The sequence below is a fragment of the Eleginops maclovinus genome, chromosome 9 (assembly GCF_036324505.1).
Source record: "Eleginops maclovinus isolate JMC-PN-2008 ecotype Puerto Natales chromosome 9, JC_Emac_rtc_rv5, whole genome shotgun sequence".
Lineage (NCBI taxonomy): Eukaryota > Metazoa > Chordata > Actinopteri > Perciformes > Eleginopidae > Eleginops > Eleginops maclovinus.
This window is the reverse complement of record NC_086357.1, coordinates 23,390,959-23,408,846: the sequence shown is the minus strand read 5'-3', so window position 1 is coordinate 23,408,846 and position 17,888 is coordinate 23,390,959. Positions and strand designations below refer to the sequence as shown.

The following is a 17,888-nucleotide window of genomic DNA, read 5'->3' as shown; positions in this document are numbered from 1 at the left end:
GTAAAAAGGGCTCCCGGCAAAGCTGCCTCCCCATTATCGAGACTCCTGCGGTCCTCTCTGAGACCATGGGGATACGTGGGACATACTACGGGGGCTGGCGCTGTGAGCAGGAGCACAAATATAGCATTGTCATAATTTGAAATCCACCTTTAGTTTCATCCAGATGGAGCGGATGCTAACCGATTATAGAAACCATCGCCCGCTGGTGGCAGTCCATCAGGTCTGAGTCCTGTTTCCCTCCCGGGTCCCAGCAGAGTCTTTACAAATGTAGTTTTTGATATCCAAGGTATAAAAATGTCCTAAAATGTCGGGGAATTAATATATACAATAGATCGTACTATTTGGTGAAAAGTAAATCTTTTTTTATGAGCTAAAGCGCTTTATACATTACTGTTATTTATTACAGATAGACTCAAAACATTGAGCTATCATCTTTTCAGACATTCTATACAAGTTTTAATAGTAATAAGAAATAGTTTGTCATGACATTTTAAAACATATGATTCTCTGACTTATTAAAACTATTTTTATTGCAGTTTTTAAAAGTTTTTATTCCTAACTTACGCCTTTATTATGACAAACTATACGATCACATTTTTATCCCATTGACATAATATACTATGACTTTGTATATGACATGTATTATGACTTCGTTAGATGGACTATTATTTGTTCTTTTATTATATTTATGTGACATTTACTTTATGAATTTATGACAAACATTGAGACTTTTTTAGGACAGACTATTTGATTATTTGATTATTACTTATGTCATACATTATGATTTACATGTATTTTATAATATTGCTCTTTTGAAAGCCACTAGGCCGAATTGTTAGCATGTTTAATTGACTTCAATACCTCAATTTGTCCTGAATAAGTTGTTGAAATGAGATTTGTCTTGTATATCTGTGTTTTTAGGTATTTATACTATGACTTGTATTTTGTTGCATTTTCAGGACATACCGGGCTATGACTTTCATAAGAGATTTTGGTGACAGTGAGATTTTGAATGACATACTGTAATGTGACTTGTTTGTGACACATCTCAATCCGTAGAATACCAGGGCAGCTTTCAGAGCTGCTTCCATTTCGGGGACTCCTACAGGATGGAGCAGACGGTCGGCGGGGTCCACGTCCCAGCAGACAACTACGCCTCCCATCAGCACAACGGCTTCCACATGACCACCAGCAACACCGGCACTGCAGGTGAGGACAATTTAACCTACACCCTACCATAAAAGAGTTATACTCTTAATAAAATGTTAAACTACTGTTAATGTTTTTTCCGCAGGCTTCAACCTGACGCAAGAGCTCCAGGGCGGCGCAGGGTGTCAGTTCTCCTCCAGCCCTGAGGAAAACATTTTCTTCCAGGTGGGAAACTTCGACCGCAGCCTGAGCCACATGTCCTCCGTCTACTCAGAGACTTAGAGCAACACTGGAGCAGGACACGCTTCACCACACACACTCTGCAGTCCTTCATCCTCTCAGCTGGATCCCCCTTCTCTACTTCCTCTTGTTTGTTTTTTTTAACATATGGGTCACTCTGAATATCTACATAATTTATACCTTGATCTATCCTACGCTGCGGATGGATGTGTAACCAGTGAGATGAAACAGAAATAAACTGCAATGTGATTAACTTGAGATATTGTGATTAAATGATGACAAATTGCTCAAAATACTTTCCCTTTTTTTAAGATCTGTGACCGCTTTAAAAAGGGATGTCTCATCAGAGGTTGCATGTGTCCAAAAATTAATTTCCTTGTCCTAAATGAATCATTTTAACATGACATTCTCCAGTAATTAATATGTTGGCATCAGCTTCTTGCTCTTCCAATTTATGAATGACACAAGTCAAAGAAGTAACACAAAGTCTCCTTTTATTAGCAAAGTCAAAGAAGCTGAAAAATCAAGATATAAAAAACAATATGTGCCCTTCAGTCGATTTAAAGATCAAAAATGCTTTATTTCTTAGATTCTTAAATCACATCTAGAACTCATGTACACATGCAGGTTTTTCAGCGTAAATATATTAACTTTGAACGAAACAAAGCAACTGAAAGGAAACGTCCTCTCCCTCCTCTTCCTGTGTTTTATCTCTGATCTACATCCTTCAATCCGTCTCAGACTGAAGTGTAGAAAAGAGTATATATAAAATGTTGCCGTGTTGTTTAAGCAGTGGAAAAAAACGTGTTTGCATTTCTGTACTTTGTCATTAAGTGTTTTGCTTTTTTTGATTTATCTCTGGAGGAGGGTTTGAACTCATTAACTCTGCAATAATGCAGAAGGAAACCCACCTACTTTATTATTATATGTATAAAATGTACAGTTTGTTTACAGCAATCATTTGAATGTTTGTCATTTCTCAATTTAAGGAATAAATAATTGAATGATCACGTGATGTTTCTCTTTTTTAAACATATAATTTGACAATATCAAATACAAAAACCTCAAATGACATTTAGTAGCACACGTCTGGTAAATATACAATGTTCAATTCTGACACTTGATAATGAGCACCATGACAAAAACACTGTGGGCGTGTTGTTCCCTCTAGTGGACGCTAGTGAGTACTGCAGGCAGGAAAAAAATCCCTCGAGCTGACACAATACTTGTCAGCTGCTCTCATGAAGCCTCAGTGTGTCCTACACTTCTTAATTCTGCTTCCTCTTGTTAACGTAGCTCTGATAATAGAAATTAAGGAATAGGATCATGAGGGAGACGCAGTAGCCGAACACCAAGGCGTTCATCGTGTCAGGGAAGTCGCAGTCTGCAAACAGGTTGTAGCCCGAGTGCAGCAGGAACAACACAAACTGCACCTGTTGGAGGGGAAAGGTTCAGAACAGATTACCTCACAGACATATCGTAAGCACAGTCACATTCCTCTCATACAGATCGGAGATTACTCACGAGCTGCAGAGACGTCAGGTATCTCTTCCACCACAGGTACTTCTGCATGTGAGGGCCGATGGCAGCCAGGCCGTAGTAAGAGTACATCACCACGTGGACAAAGGTGTTCAGCAGGCCGATGAAGAACGCTGCAGGAAATAAAAACACGTTAAGTCTGGGGATCAAAACAAAGAGGCCTGGAGGTATAACGGATAAAGGACAGCAGGAAGTCTACAAGTTTTATGTTGCAGAAGAAAAACCAGTGTTGGAAGAAGTACTCGCATCCTTTATTAAAAGAGGAACTGTTGAACCTTTTGTGGCTTTCCCTTCCCTGTAGTGTGTTGTATAGTTTTTTCTGCATGTAAATGGTCTGCAAAGGCTCCCAAAGATACCTCCAGAGTTAGTTTCTCTACCACACCTTATACCTGAAACGCCATCATTCGACTCGGGTCTTTTTTTAACTTCAGGAACATACTGACATCACTTTTCAACACTTCAATTGGCTAGCGCTCCAACACATTGTACGTGATAGACTAAAGGGTGGGACATATCTAAAAGGTTGAGTAAATCACAACAGAGCCGGTCAGCTAACCAAAAAGAGCAGACTGCGCTCTGGTTTCGGACAGAGGGTGGAAAGAAGGCAGTATTATTTTTTTTGTATTTTAAAGGTCACACTGATATTACAGGTAATCCGTTTTCTTCTATGCAATAAATTACAAACATTTTTCCCGATTATTTCTAAGGACATGTCTGAAAGTGTTTTTATGTTGGTACACGCGAGTGACCTTTAACATATTTGGATCTAGAAAAGCCGTGCCCTGCAGTAAAGGATTGGGAAACACTGGGATACGATCTGAAAGTGAGTGAATTAAGAATCTACCGGAGCAAGTTTTAACATGTGAGGAAACAGTCAAACTGTGTACTGTTGCACCATTCTTTCTATCTCACGTTGCCAATATGTTTTGTTAGGATTTTGCTTCAGAGCACTTCAGTCCTCTTTTTAGAAAGTTTAACTGAGCTCTTGTTAAATAAAAAAACATCTATGCAACGGATCAGATAGCATTTGAACACGAGGATGGATGAGAAATGTGAATAAATGATCCTAAAGGAAGTACAGAAATTACTTTGTTCCTTTGAATGACATTTATTTTTGTGTCTCATTTTGTCTATTTCTAATTTAAACTACATTATAACAAACATTCAAAATCTATTTAAATCCCCCGTTATGAATTTGCCTCAGGGAGCTTTACGATCTCTACAGCATACAACCCCCTCTGTCCTCAGACCCTGGCAGTGGCTAAGGAAACACTCTTTCACACCACAAAAGAAACTAATAACTACAAGCATCCTCCTTCAGCATTCCTTGTTGAAGTGTAAAGCTGAAGGGCGTTCCCGTAGGGAGGCGACAAAACCTGTAGCTTAAGTGTAATACTATTGCTGGTGGTCATTTTTCTTTTTGTAAATCCCAAAAAAGAACAGAATCTCCGTGTTATTATATCCGTTAGTATTTCCAAATGTCTTAACCTTGTTATTTAGCACTCACTTCTAAGATGTTATGCTCCTACTGAAGATGTATGATCAGTAAAAAGTGATATAGTTTCTAAATATCTTGTGTTTTAAACATGTGGTAACTGTAGTTGTTGAACTTTCTCAAACACGAGTGGAAAAAGTTCCTCAAGTTCTTTCATTTTAATACAGCGTCCCGCACATCCCTCAGAATATTGTTGCAGATGTCTGTTTAAAGCTACCTTACCTCTATTAATCTGCACAGCTCTCCACAGCTAGTGTCAATCTTTATTTGTATTATATATAAATGTTCATTGAGATTACATCTGTATCTTACTGTTCATTTTAAACATGTTTAACTTGTGTAATGCTTGACACTGCTGCTGAAACAAAATCATTTCCCAATTTGGGATGAATAAAGTGTTTATCCAAGTTATATTTTTGTCACATTTTTTACTGAACTCAATTATTTCTGTATTTACATGTTGTGAAAATATTCTCTATATTTTAGATTTTTCAGTTTTTAATTGATTTTCTACTTTCTACAACGTATTCCTCCTTCTGTACCATTTACACCAAAGCAAATTATGTGTTAGCCTGCTTGAGAATAAACCTGTTACTGATGCTGGAATATAAGAAAGAAATAGTTGACAGAGTATCTGCACATTTCTTAAATACAGATGTAATGACTTCAGGGTGATTCCAACAGCTCAGCCCAGCCCTCAGTGTTGGCATGAGGCCGACTCTGAGGGCTGTTGTAAAGTAGAGCAGATAAAACTGGAATGTGACGGTGAAGTCATAGTTTGGTATGTCACAATCATAACACATGACGTGCGACAATCGTAACACACCATAAAAAAAACATGTAAAAAATGGATTTAAAAATATTACAATAATTTAAATTAGGTAAAAAAAGTCTTAAAAAGTCTTAAAAAAAAAGGAGAATTAAGCATTAAGAATTTGTCATTAAAAAAAGTTCCAGTATTATAAAAGCATCGGTAAAGGTCACTGTATAAACTGCATATATTTTAAATATGAAACGTAACACTAAAGTATCAAAAACTGTCATTTTTACATCACGTAATTATTTCAAATAATTTAATTTGAGTATATCATTAAAAGGTCATGAGAAAATACAGAGCATGTCATTAAAGGTCTTATATAAGATCATCCAATTATGCAATTAAATGATGCATAATCAAGAAATCACAAAATGTGTCTCAAAGAACGTTCAGGTGAAATATCAGCAGAGTAAATCATAACGAGAGTCATTAGTCATCGCGTAGAAATGATCCTACTCAATGATTATTCGTAGAACAAAATAACTGTTTAGTATAACGTCACAAAATAAAAAGACATGTTAAAAGCGTAAAAATATATTTCATCATTAATCATTTTATGAAATAGTAATTGCAAAGTATGCATAACATAAATAATCAAAAGTCTGTTTACTGTCATAAAAAAGTCATAAAAAAGTCATTATTTTTGTCTCTAAACAGAAGAACACTACAGTAAGCTGTGAAAAAGTTGAAGTGTGTCATTAAAAGTCATCATTTAAAGGATTTCATTCAAAATAATACGTTTTAAAAGTCACAGTATGGTTTGTTGTTTAAAGTCATAATATATACAGAAGTACATAGTGTTTAATACCATTACAATAAAAAAGGTCACAGTATAGTATGTCGTCAAAGATCATAGTGTACCGTATTTAATAAAAGATATAAGTCAAATGTAAAGAAGTCATGATATATGATACAGATTTTCAATGTGGCCTTTTAGTTTTATTTCGAGGCATCTGAGCTGATGCCTCTCCTCTCACTGAAGGCAGGCGGCCTGGGGCTCTACAGTCCCTCTCAGCTGAGTCTTGTATGACCCTGATAGTGGATTTGGCCTAAAGCAGTCTCTCTGCAGATAGTAACAGGACAGAGTGACACGGTGTCAGGGAGTCCATCTGATCCGGTGTACAGCTCCCTGAGCCTTAGCCTGAACGGAGTTTCATTACAGTATATAGTATTTAATAAAAAGGTCATTGCATATATCCATTCATAAAGATTCTAGTTAGTATGTAGTAAAACGTTGCAGTATATAAATGTTAGTTATTGATCAAAAATATAACTCACAAAGTAGTAGTATATAATAATTCATCATTTATTGATTTTTAAAGTCACAGTTAAGTATGTAGTAAAAAAGTCTGGGTATATAATATTTAGTTAAGAATATAATTAAACAAGTCACAGCATCGTATGTAGTAAACAAGTTGCAGTATGTATTCATTCATAACAAAGATAATTAAAAAGGTCACGTTAAGTATGCAGTAAAAAAGTCATTGTAAAATTTAAATATAGTTAAAAACACAAAGTAAATATGTAGTTTTAAAAAAAGTATTTAATAAAAAATATTATTAAAGTCACAGTATAGAACGTAGTGAAAGAAAAAGAGAGTAGAGTCATTCATAAAAAATATAATTAAAAAGTATGTCGTGTGATGAAACAGAGGTAGAGTCATCCCTTGCTGTAAGCGTGGGACTGTTTGAAGTGTGGCGGCCTCTAAGAGGATCACTCTGAAGGCTCCTCCGGGCCGCGCCTGGGAGTGACCACTACGGGAAATGGAAGGAGCGCCTCCTTTGTTTAATGCTGATGTTTACATTCCTCAAGAGTGGAAATTCCAAAAATGCACTCGGCCTACAGGTGTATTGCGTCGCAGTCACATTTGCATTCAGTCCTTTAAAGTGTGACATAACTGCAGTAAATCCTCCTTAGATCCTTGGAAATAACTAATATAAGTACTAACAGTGAAGCAGGTCAAGAAAGATTGGTCTCTAAAAGTTCCGCGGGAAAAAAAAGTCCTATGTCACAAGAAATGTCATGAAAGACAGGTTGGTGGACGGGGTGACGAAACTACATGTGCCTCGAGGAAACCAGTCTGGAAGAACCAGACACAAAGTGACGACGGGAAGCAGCTCAGAGGCCCACGGGACGGAGATTAAAGGAGACACTGAACAATACAGACCTGGCAGAACCTGACCATCACGTAACACCTCCCCTCTTACGATTTCAGACATTGAAAAAAAATGTTTAGACCTAGAATATCAACAAGTGTGTTTTGGAATGTGTAGTTACTGTGTCATGGCTAATGCCTGTCGGGGGATCATTTATTGCTGGTTTTTGTCACTTTATGGCTTTTTCTGGATGATAAGTAACACATAGAATTACACCAGACTTATCTACATCCACAAGGTCATGTGTTTTATGTCATTGACAGTAAATGAATACGAAAAGTTGACTCACATTGTCCTCCAGCCACAAACTTGATTCCCGCCCACCAGTTGAACATCAGGGGTCCGTGGTGGTAAATGTGGAGGAACGTCAGCTGCCGGTTCTTCTTCCTCAGGATGAAGAAGAGCTGATCAAGAAGGAGAATTTGTATTATTTCCATTTCTCCATTTGACTCCATGATACAATACAAAACATGTTATTTAAATACGCACCGTGTCACTGAGCTCTATGACCTTTGAGAAGAAGAACCACCAGCAGGCTTTGGCCATCTGGGAGGGAGGAAATAACAGAAATAGGTGAGTTTCACACTTTTTGTAGGATTATTTTACTGCAAATGATGTTCAATGTGTAGCTAATGGAAGGGCAAACATCTGCATGCACATTAAAGTGAGTGAATGAGTGTATTGAGACACTTCCTTACCCTCACTGCCAGCGGGCTGTTGCTGTAATCTACAGGCTGACAGAGGTAGCTGTAGTTTGAGAGCCAGGATGTGACCAGGAACTAGGAAATTCGATACAAGAACTTCATATTAAACACCATCAAGCTCAACCTGTATCATAAAACAGAATTTACTTTTCCATGATGACTGTGCTCATGATTGACCAGGACAAACGCACCTCATAGAACATGTATCCTGACAGGCCGACCATAGAGAAGTTGTAGACGATGAGGATGCCCTTGAGGTCGAGGGGCTCTCTGTGTTTCATCAGACGAGGGCCGGCCCAAACCACACACAGGTACAGCAGGAAGATGATGGCCACCGGGACCGGGGAGTAGACCAGCAGCCATGCATCCGTACGTTTATCTATATAGTAAATGCATGGTTAATGGATGTCCATTTTTACAGTGCTTTACAACCCCGCAAAGCGCTATAACATATACAACTCAGCATTCACCCATTCATTCATAAAGGTAGAGGCTGCTATACAAGGTGCCACCTGCTCAGGTAGACTAATACTCACACAGGTTGACCACTATCCAAAGACATCTATTACAAGACACATCTCTAGAAAGAATTACAGACCTATTACTTATTGTAGTTTTATGAGCTGCCTTAATTTGACCAAACTTCCAGTTCTGATCTTTATGTAATCTGCACAGGAAGTCAGTATTTTGCTACTCAGATGACTAGTTGTAATTATGGTTATGTGAACTAAGTCAGAATATCAAGATATACAAGACTACAGGACAGATGTCTGACTACAAGTTTTGAGAGCTTCATTGATTTGCACTGATTTATTTTAGTCTCTACAGGAAATGCCAAGTCTTGTTCCAGGTCAGCTCAGATGACCTGTGTGTGTTTTAAGTGAATTAACCAGAGTCTGACTCAAAATCTGGTGAGATTAAGATATAAAAAAGGCCATTTTTGGTCATGGTGGCTAACCGAGTGACAAGCCACAAAGCAGTCATTGTGAGGACAAACAGGGAAACACATTTGCATCTCCAAACTCCCACAGACACACAACTACACACACACACACACACACACACAGAATGAACACAGGCTTGTTGTTTATACTGAACTGTGGCCTTTATGTAGAATAATAAATCACTAAATACCTCCATGTTCCACTATCTTCTGGTGAACAGACAGTACGCTTTGCCACGCAGAGGCCATCTAGACTCCAAAATAAAGTTAAACATTACAAAACATTTTTAAAAACACTTCAATCTGAAGCATTTAAACATACATCCACTCACCGATGATACACACCTTGCAATGGAGAATTAAACCGGTGGAGTCGAGTGACCACCTAAGGTCACTTTATGGAGGATAAGTGTAGGCGAGCTTCAGCTCCACGCGCAGCAGCTGATCCAGATGTATTCCCTGCGCTCAATGAATGGAGAGAGTTTGAGCGAGCTGCGACCCCAGAAGCACGCGGAGAATCCAAACTGATCCGACAGAAACTCACGGCACGCGAGCAAGAGAGCGGAAAAAGTACGAAGCACATTTGAATCACTTCCTGATTGTCTCGGCTTTGAGTTTTTTTTCTTTTTTTCTTTTATGAGTTCAGTCTGTTGTTGTGTGTGCAGCACAGCAGGGGGCGCTGTTTCCTGCAAAACACTGACCCACTTTCCATTCTGAGATTCTACTTTGCATTTGTTGCTTAGCATTTGTTTAGTTCATGCATCTTATTACACTTTATACTCAAAAACAACCAAGCAGACAAACAGACAAACAAACAAACAAACAAACAACAAAACACCCTCTTGACTACTATACTGAAAACCCAACTGTTTCGACTGCAACGTGGCCATTAAAATAATAATAATAATAATAATAATAATAATAATAATAATAATAATAATAATAATAATAATAATACAATTAAATACAAAAAAATAATAGAAAATACAAATAATGATAGTAACAAAAATTTGAATAATAATTATTATTATCATGCTTATAATAATAATAATAATAATAATAACAATAATAATAATAATAATAATAATAATACAAAATACAAAAAAATATAATTATAATAACAACAAAACACCTCACTTCTTTACGTAGATCAATACAAAAAAGGTTTGTAGGAAGTTGATGCAGTAGCACTTAAGAGTGGTTTGTCTTATTGAAAGCTAAAGTACCCGCAGGATCCCTGCTGTTCTGAGATTGTATCTTCATGGTTGAGTGCACTTATTCTAAGTCACTTTGGATAGGTGCGTCAGCAAAACGAAATATAATGTAGTGTGAAAGGAGATTAGACACACAGATGTACTTATTCAGAGGTGCAGATTTAGATTATTGATACACAATATGAATCAATCAACTACATCTACTACTAATAACATACTGCCTTTCACATTCTCTGAAACTCAATGAATTATGAAAAGGAACCAAAATAGTTCGTAACATCACACTCATGTGTCTCAACACATCATTAGCACGTTCACGGAAGTGGGTTTCCATTGCAAAAAAAAAAGAAGCTTTCAGTCTCTCTGCTGCGGTTACTAATAACCACAGGCACACTTCCAGGGTTTTAGACAAACATAAAAACAAATACTGTGAAACTCCGGAATGGAAACGAAATGTCCTTTCTCTCCTATCCATGATTGTTTCTATATAATCTTTCGTCCTATTTCACAACTAAAATCTATAAACTAATCTCAAAGTGCAATCTTTTTTTAGTTGTTTTGGATTTTTCTCTGGAGGGTTTCCACTCATTTGTTCTGCAATAATGGAAGAAATCAACCCATGCATTATAAAGTGTACCGTTTTTTAAAGCAGTCATTGCTCAATATAAACAAAAATAAAAAAGTGAATGATCACATGACTATTTTGTGGCTGGATTTCAGCCCTATCATCTGATCCACTTCCTCTAGAAACGCAATCTGTTATTGGAGAGTTTGTTCATCTTTGGTCAGGGCTCTAAAATATCACATTTATGGTGTCAGTCTTCCTGTAAATCAAGTTTGAATCCTATGGGTGTGGTTGCAATTGATGCATTTGTTACAAAGCATAGAGAGTCCATATTGAGTGTGTGGTAAAGAGAGAGACAGTATCAGAGCAGAGGAGAATTTAACAGTAGAGATGTGTGGTGTATGTCTCTGTCTATGAATACTGCAGTTACTCATGAACCAGGTTAAGTGGCTAGCTCTCCAAATGCGTTGTGAAATTTAAACTGGGCATATGTAACTTTATATATGCTGCAATCGTGAGTCAATTGTGCTTACGTGTTTTTATTCTGCTCATGCTTGTGTGTTTTCTTTTAATGTCATTAATCTCCTAGGGACTGCAGACACGATGGACTCAAGGGCTTATGTTAGGTAATGTGTATCGTACGTTCTCAAAGACAAAAAAGGGTTAGAATGTATTTATGTGTTCTTTTATTTAACAGGGACAGTGACATTGATTAACATGCGCCAGAGTAAGCAAAGAGGCCTTTTCTCACCTGTAGTCTCTATACAGGTGTTGCAAAATCACCCTAAAAATATTATAATATTTAAAAATAACTTAAGTAATAATGGGCATTACTGGGGTAAAAGCATATCTCTCCTAAAGCAGGAGTTTAATCTTGCTATGTTTTTCTTTAGACCTATATTTGGTGCTGTGTGCAAATAATCGTAGTGGTATGCAACACATTTCACAGAGCAACACAAACCACTGCCTCACCAAGGTGTTTTAAGTGACTGAAACAGCAACACTTTATTATGGGTAATCAAGAAAAAACAAGTTCTAAAAATGCTGTATAATATTGTTGAATTTATTACAGTAAAGCTGACCCACTTATTTGCCTCAAATGTAGCTTAACAATGTCGCATGATAGGCTAGCTCTATTGTGAGAGCAAACTGAACTGGGACCATTACAGAAACATTTCAAATGCAGGAATTATAGACACACCACCACTGACCATTACTGTAAACATTTGCCCACAACTGAGGAAATAAACGTAAAGCCATATGCTAGACTTCAATCTAGTCCTGTTGACGCTTTATAGAGAATACATAAAAAATGCACAAATGCTTCAAATTAGTTGAACATGTCGGTATGAAGTAAACGATCAAGCGCGACTTGTAGCTTAACTGTGTCCCTCCATCTGATAGTTTTGGACTTTTCTCTTTACTTCTTCAAAAGAAAAAGAACTACTTTATTATCAAGTGTTAAGTTTGTTTGCAGCCTTCATTTCAATGTTTGTCATTTCTCAATATAAAGATATAAAATCACGAGCACCTTGAGGAAAAATGTCAGTATGTTGTTCTGTCTAGTGGAGATTAGTGAGTATTGCAGACACAGGACACCTCACCCTGCGTCTCATTTCTGCTTCTTCTTGCTGAGGTAGCTCTGATAATAGAAGTTACTGAAGAGGACGATAAGGGTGACGCAGTAGCCGAACACCACCATGTTCATGGCGTCGGGGAAATCGCAGTCTGTGAACAGGTTGTAGCCGGTGTGCAGGAGGAACAGCACAAACTGCACCTGTTGGAGGGGAAAGGTTCAGATCAGAGTACCTCAGAAACATATCGTAAGCACAGTCACATTCCTCTCATACAGATCGGAGATTACTCACGAGCTGCAGAGACGTCAGGTATCTCTTCCACCACAGGTACTTCTGCATGTGAGGGCCGAGGGCAGCCAGGCCGTAGTAAGAGTACATCACCACGTGGACAAAGGTGTTCACCAGGCCGATGAAGAATGCTGCGGGATGAAAACAGAGGGATGGGATCAGAGCGGCAGTAAGAAATGGGTTTCATTCATTTATTTAAGTTAGTACACATTATTCAAACATGTCCTATAACAAATGATAGGACTGATAGTAATTGAGTTAGGTATGTTGAGTATGATTTTGACAGGCAGCTGACACGCGTACAAAGATGCAATAAGATAATTACGTTACCAAGTTTAACCGTGTACTTCTAGAGCATTTCGGTAACATTAGAGAGGTGAGGATTGTAAGAAAATATGGACACATTTCGTATCATGACGTTAGGTTTCGTGCTTTATGGATTAAAAGAAAAAGGCGAATACATTTCTCATTCATAGTTTAGATGTGAAGACAGTGGCTCAGATTGCACAAAAAGAGATGTTGAGCATGTTGGATGTTACGGGGACTGTGGAAGTTGCAAAAGCGGATCCCACTGTTCTGATTTAATAGAAAATAGAGCTTGTACTCATATTTTATGCTTTCTGTTCAAATTAGATTCAAAAATTGCACTACATCACCTTTCTTACAGTATTGAAGTATAAGGAAATGTATTGAATCGTACTGTAACCCCTGTATCATTAGACTTATTGTTTATTCCTTCCAGTAAACAGCCCCATAACTGAGCTTTTGATATATACCATTGTTATAAACTCTATGAATGGGACGAGATAGCATGAGACCACAACGATGATGGAGAGAATACTGATCTTAATGAGTCGCAAAGAAATACTTTCATGTTAAATATTTTCTGATTGCCTGTGGAATAATTCACATTTACAGCAATCTGTTACCGTCAATGATGGATTGATTCAGAGTACACTACAATGCCTATATAGGAATATATCACCCAGTGCAATAGGATGGCTCCTTCATGTGTTTGTATAATCAACACAGTGGAAGTCATAGTGAATTAACATATACTGTCACTTCACAAACAAAACTTCTTTTCATGGCAATGAAAAGAAGTTTTGCTCCACTTCAAATAACAATGTCGATTCACAAAGTCATAAAAAATGTCTGTTTATATATAAACGACTGTTGACTCACATTGTCCTCCAGCCACATACTTGACTCCGGACCACCAGTTGAAGATCATGGTGCCGTGGTGGTAAATGTGGAGGAACGTCAGCTGGCTGTTCTTCTTCCTCAGGATGAAGAACAGCTGCTCAAAGAGAAGAGATGTTTCATCGTTTCAACTCTGCCTTCTGAATTTTACAGATAGTAGGATCTTTTCATTTTAAAATACGCACCGTGTCACTGAGCTCTATGACCTTAGAGAAGAAGAACCACCAGCAGACTTTGGCCATCTGGAGGAGGGTATCAACAGAGGAAGGTGAGATTTACAATAAAATAAAGTTAAATGCATGTTTTATCTTTTAAATTAAACAAAAGTCAGCCGTCTGTTTTACTGCAAATGATGTTCCATGTAGCTTGTGATAGACCAAACGTCTGCATGCACATTAAGGTGAGTGAATGAGTGTATTGAGACACTTCCTTACCCTCACTGCCAGCGGGCTGTTGCTGTAATCTACAGGCTGACAGAGGAGGCTGTAGTTCGAGAGCCAGGATGTGACCAGGAACTGGGAAATAACGATACAATTACATCATATTAAACATTACAAAGATCACCTGTTTTATCAAAGAACAGAAGCGTCTTTTCCATGATGACTGTGCTCATGATTGACCAGGACAAACACACCTCATAGAACATGTATCCTGACAGGCCGACCATAGAGAAGTTGTAGACGATGAGGATGCCCTTGAGGTCGAGGGGCTCTCTGTGTTTCATCAGACGAGGGCCGGCCCAAACCACACACAGGTACAGCAGGAAGATGATGGCCACCGGGACCGGGGAGTAGACCAGCAGCCACGGGTCTGTCCTCTTGTCTGGAACATAAGAAAGGCCCTTTTACTAAATAAATAAAGAGGCCCCGTTATGCCTTTTGGGATATTCTCTTTCGTGTAGTGTGTAAAATACGTTTGTGTGCATGTAAAGGGTCTGCAAAGGCTGTGAAGTTCCCTCCAGTGGAAGTTCATCTCCCCCACCCTCTGCCTGAAACGCCTTTATTGGACTCCTATGTTTATTTCTTGGAAATGATGACATCACTATGTAACACTGATACTTCTATTAGCTAGCACTCCATTGTACCTGATTGGCTAAGGGGCGGGACATCTCTAAGTGGTTGACCAATTACAATCAATCAGACTGGGCTCTTGTTTCAGACAGAAAGTAAAGCAAGGACATTAAAAGCATGTAAACGTTACACAGTAGAGGCACGATATACAAACATGAACCAGAAGATGGGCATAATGGAGCCCCTTTAATATGTAAAGGAAACCCCGTTTTACAGGTTTGTCTCGTTTCAGTTCAGCTCAGAGGACCTGCTGTGTGTTCCCAGTTAATCCTGCTCTTGTATGTCCATCACTGTAACAGGTTAATAACGTTTAAAAAGTGGGAGGGGGTTTGTATTGTGTCGTGCCACAAAGAAGTCATTGTGAAGGCAAGCTGAGGAGCACATCTGCAACAGTTATACACACACACACACACACACACACACACACACACACACACACACACACAAAGAGGGACGGACATGGATTTGGAATCTCTTCTGCCACATAAAAATACATTATTTTCGTTTGCTGGAAACCCAGAGCAAAATCAACTGTAGGCTTTATGATAATAATAAAAACCATCATACCTCCATTGTCTACTATCCTCTGGTGCAGAGACAGGACACTTTGCCATGCAGCAGCCATCTGGAACATTAAAAAGTTAATGATATAAAGAATGAAAGACAATTAAATTGGTAATATATAACTATGAAGCTCCATGATGCACACCTCGCAGTCCAACGTTAAACGTCAAGGACCACGCTGAGAAACCTTTGGACGCTGCCTGCCGGGTGAGTGTGAGCAAAGTTCACCCTGCAGCCAGACCCGGTCCCTGCGATGAATGAGTGACAGACCGGAGCGACCTGCAGAACCACAAACACCTCTGCTGCAGGAGACCCCGATAAACTTCAGAAAATACAAATCACAGGTTCAACTGAGAAAGCAGCGGAGAAAATGTTGGCAAGAACCACTTCCTGTTTTCCCTCATTCATTTTCCCCCGCAAAAACACTCGGTTGTTACACTGTCACCGCAGCAGGGGGCGCTGTTTCCTCTCATTGTGTTTATTATTATTTGTTCACGTTACTTTTATTTGTATTATTAGTAGTAGTAGTAGTAATATTTTTATTGTCTGGTGAAAATAGAATAAAACAGTGATAATTTGTGTTATATTTGACTATGACATTTGGAATGACCGTTTGTCCAAACTATACTATGACCCTTTTTTACTGACAGGCTATACAATGAATCTTTTACTACTTTCTTTGATGTTATACTTTACTTTGACCTTTTATGACATACTTTACTATGTGTGACCTTTTCACTATTATGTTAGCATTTTTCTTACATACTACACTCTGACTTTTTATTCCAATTATTATTTTACTTTTTTTTGTGTATACAGTGGTATGCAAAAGTTTGGGCACCCCTTAGGAAAACCACTGCATCAGTTTGTCACTTGCTGAGCTTTTGAAGCAGCAACTTCATTTTAACATATGTTATACCTTATGGTAACAGAAACATCTCAGTAGTGAAATAACTTTTATTGGTCAAACAGAAACATGTTTATGTGCATTCAAACAAAAATAGGCATGTGCATAAATTTGGGCACCCCTAAGAAATAATTCCATTAATATTTAGTATTGCCTCCTTTTGCTGCAATAACGGCCTGTAGACGCCTCCTGTAGCCACAGACAAGTCCCTTAAGCCTGGCAGGTGGTATTTTGGCCCATTCTTCCACACAAAACGTCTCCAGTTCAGTCAGGTTTCTTGGCCTCCGTGCATGGACAGCCTTCTTCAAATAAATCCATACATTTTCAATGATGTTAAGGTCTGGGGACTGGGATGGCCATTCCAGAACATTGTACCTGTGCTTCTGCATGAATTCCTTGGTGGATTTTGATCGGTGCTTAGGATCATTGTCCTGCTGAAAAATCCAACCCCGGCGTAGCTTCAACTTTGTGACTGACTCTAGAACATTCTTGTCAAGAATCTCCTGGTACTGTAAGGAATTCATGTGGCCCTCAACTTTAACAAGTTTTCCAGTACCTGTGCTAGCCACACAGCCCCATAACATGATAGATCCTCCACCAAATTTTACAGTGGGCAACAAGTTCTTTTCATTGAATGCAGTGTGTTTTTTTCGCCATGCATACCTGTTCATGTTATGACCAAATAACTCAATCTTGGTCTCATCTGACCACAGTATTTTGTTCCAAAATGCTTCTGGCTTGTCCAGATGTGCTTTTGCATACCTCATGCGACTCTTCTTGTGATTAACACTCAGGAAAGGCTTTTTGCACATCACCCTTCCAATGAGCTCTTCCTGGTGCAAAGTACGCTGGATTGTGGAACGGTGAACAACTACACCATCAGCAGCCAGATGTTGTTGTAGTTCTCTGGAGGTGGTCTGTGGCTTCTCTGTGACCATTTTCACCATCCTTCGCCTGTGCCTTTCCCCTATTTTTGTCGGCCTACCACATCTTTCCTTCACACGGACTGTTCCTGTGGCCTTCCATTTCACAACTACGTTTCTGACTGTGGAGACAGACAGTTTAAACCTGTCAGATAATTTTTTGTACCCTTCTCCTAATTTATAATGTTGGATTATCTTAGCTTTCAGGTCAGTGGAGAGTTGTTTTGAGGTCCCCATCTTGCCACTCCCTAAGAAAGAACCTAGGCCAGGCACAGCCAGCTATTACCTATGTTAAATAGCCTTTTTCATGATTGGTTCCACCTGTCTTTGTAATTGAAGGTCTAATGAGCTAATCAAAGCAATTTTGTGCAGCAACCTGTCAGCTATAAATCCGTACAGGTGTTGAAATGAATGCTATTTATAAGGGTGCCCAAACTTTTGCACATCCCATTTTTTGCATTTTATTTTATTATAATAAAACTATGTAATGCTACCCTAAGAATTTTGGTCTGGAAAACACTAAAACGTCTACAT

The 17,888-nt window shown here is 38.5% G+C and overlaps 3 protein-coding genes across 4 annotated transcripts in view; 1 reads left to right on the top strand and 2 right to left on the bottom strand.

Annotated features, from left to right (window-relative positions):
- The window catches only part of LOC134869249 (zinc finger protein GLIS1), a 77,370-nt gene extending 75,398 nt beyond the window's left edge, over positions 1-1,972 (top strand). For both annotated transcript variants that reach the window (XM_063890735.1, XM_063890734.1), the window contains exons 11-12: positions 1,060-1,209; positions 1,295-1,972. In XM_063890735.1, the coding sequence (XP_063746805.1) occupies positions 1,060-1,209; positions 1,295-1,431 (287 nt within the window). In that variant the 3' untranslated portion in view covers positions 1,432-1,972. The remainder of the gene's footprint in view (positions 1-1,059; positions 1,210-1,294) is intronic.
- LOC134869251 (very long chain fatty acid elongase 4-like) lies at positions 1,867-9,647 on the bottom strand. Its single transcript, XM_063890736.1, has 8 exons — positions 9,389-9,647; positions 9,235-9,292; positions 8,292-8,479; positions 8,095-8,175; positions 7,886-7,942; positions 7,686-7,800; positions 2,914-3,041; positions 1,867-2,822 (listed from the first exon to the last, which is right to left on the bottom strand). Exons 2-8 carry the CDS (start codon positions 9,290-9,292, stop codon positions 2,658-2,660), a joined length of 792 nt encoding a protein of 263 aa, XP_063746806.1. The 5' UTR covers positions 9,389-9,647; the 3' UTR covers positions 1,867-2,657.
- A 2,151-nt stretch (positions 9,648-11,798) lies between these two features.
- On the bottom strand, positions 11,799-15,943 carry elovl8b (ELOVL fatty acid elongase 8b). The gene is made up of 8 exons (XM_063891678.1): positions 15,670-15,943; positions 15,528-15,585; positions 14,525-14,712; positions 14,325-14,405; positions 14,076-14,132; positions 13,873-13,987; positions 12,691-12,818; positions 11,799-12,599 (listed from the first exon to the last, which is right to left on the bottom strand). The coding sequence occupies exons 2-8, from the start codon at positions 15,583-15,585 to the stop codon at positions 12,435-12,437; spliced, it is 792 nt and encodes a 263-aa protein (XP_063747748.1). The 5' UTR covers positions 15,670-15,943; the 3' UTR covers positions 11,799-12,434.
- Positions 15,944-17,888: the final 1,945 nt, after the last annotated feature.

What these genes read in the sequence shown, in the direction of transcription:
- elovl8b (XM_063891678.1), bottom strand. Translation starts at nt 15,585, where the DNA reads ATGGCTGCTGCATGGCAAAGTGTCCTGTCTCTGCACCAGAGGATAGTA. An exon ending in TCATAGAGCTCAGTGACACG is followed by an intron (nt 13,988 to 14,075) that starts GTGCGTATTTTA and finishes CTCTTTGAGCAG; the next exon opens with CTGTTCTTCATCCTGAGGAA. An exon ending in ACCTGACGTCTCTGCAGCTC is followed by an intron (nt 12,600 to 12,690) that starts GTGAGTAATCTC and finishes CCCCTCCAACAG; the next exon opens with GTGCAGTTTGTGCTGTTCCT.
- LOC134869251 (XM_063890736.1), bottom strand. Translation starts at nt 9,292, where the DNA reads ATGGCCTCTGCGTGGCAAAGCGTACTGTCTGTTCACCAGAAGATAGTG. An exon ending in GAAGATAGTGGAACATGGAG is followed by an intron (nt 8,480 to 9,234) that starts GTATTTAGTGAT and finishes TTTACTATATAG; the next exon opens with ATAAACGTACGGATGCATGG. An exon ending in TCATAGAGCTCAGTGACACG is followed by an intron (nt 7,801 to 7,885) that starts GTGCGTATTTAA and finishes CTTCTTGATCAG; the next exon opens with CTCTTCTTCATCCTGAGGAA.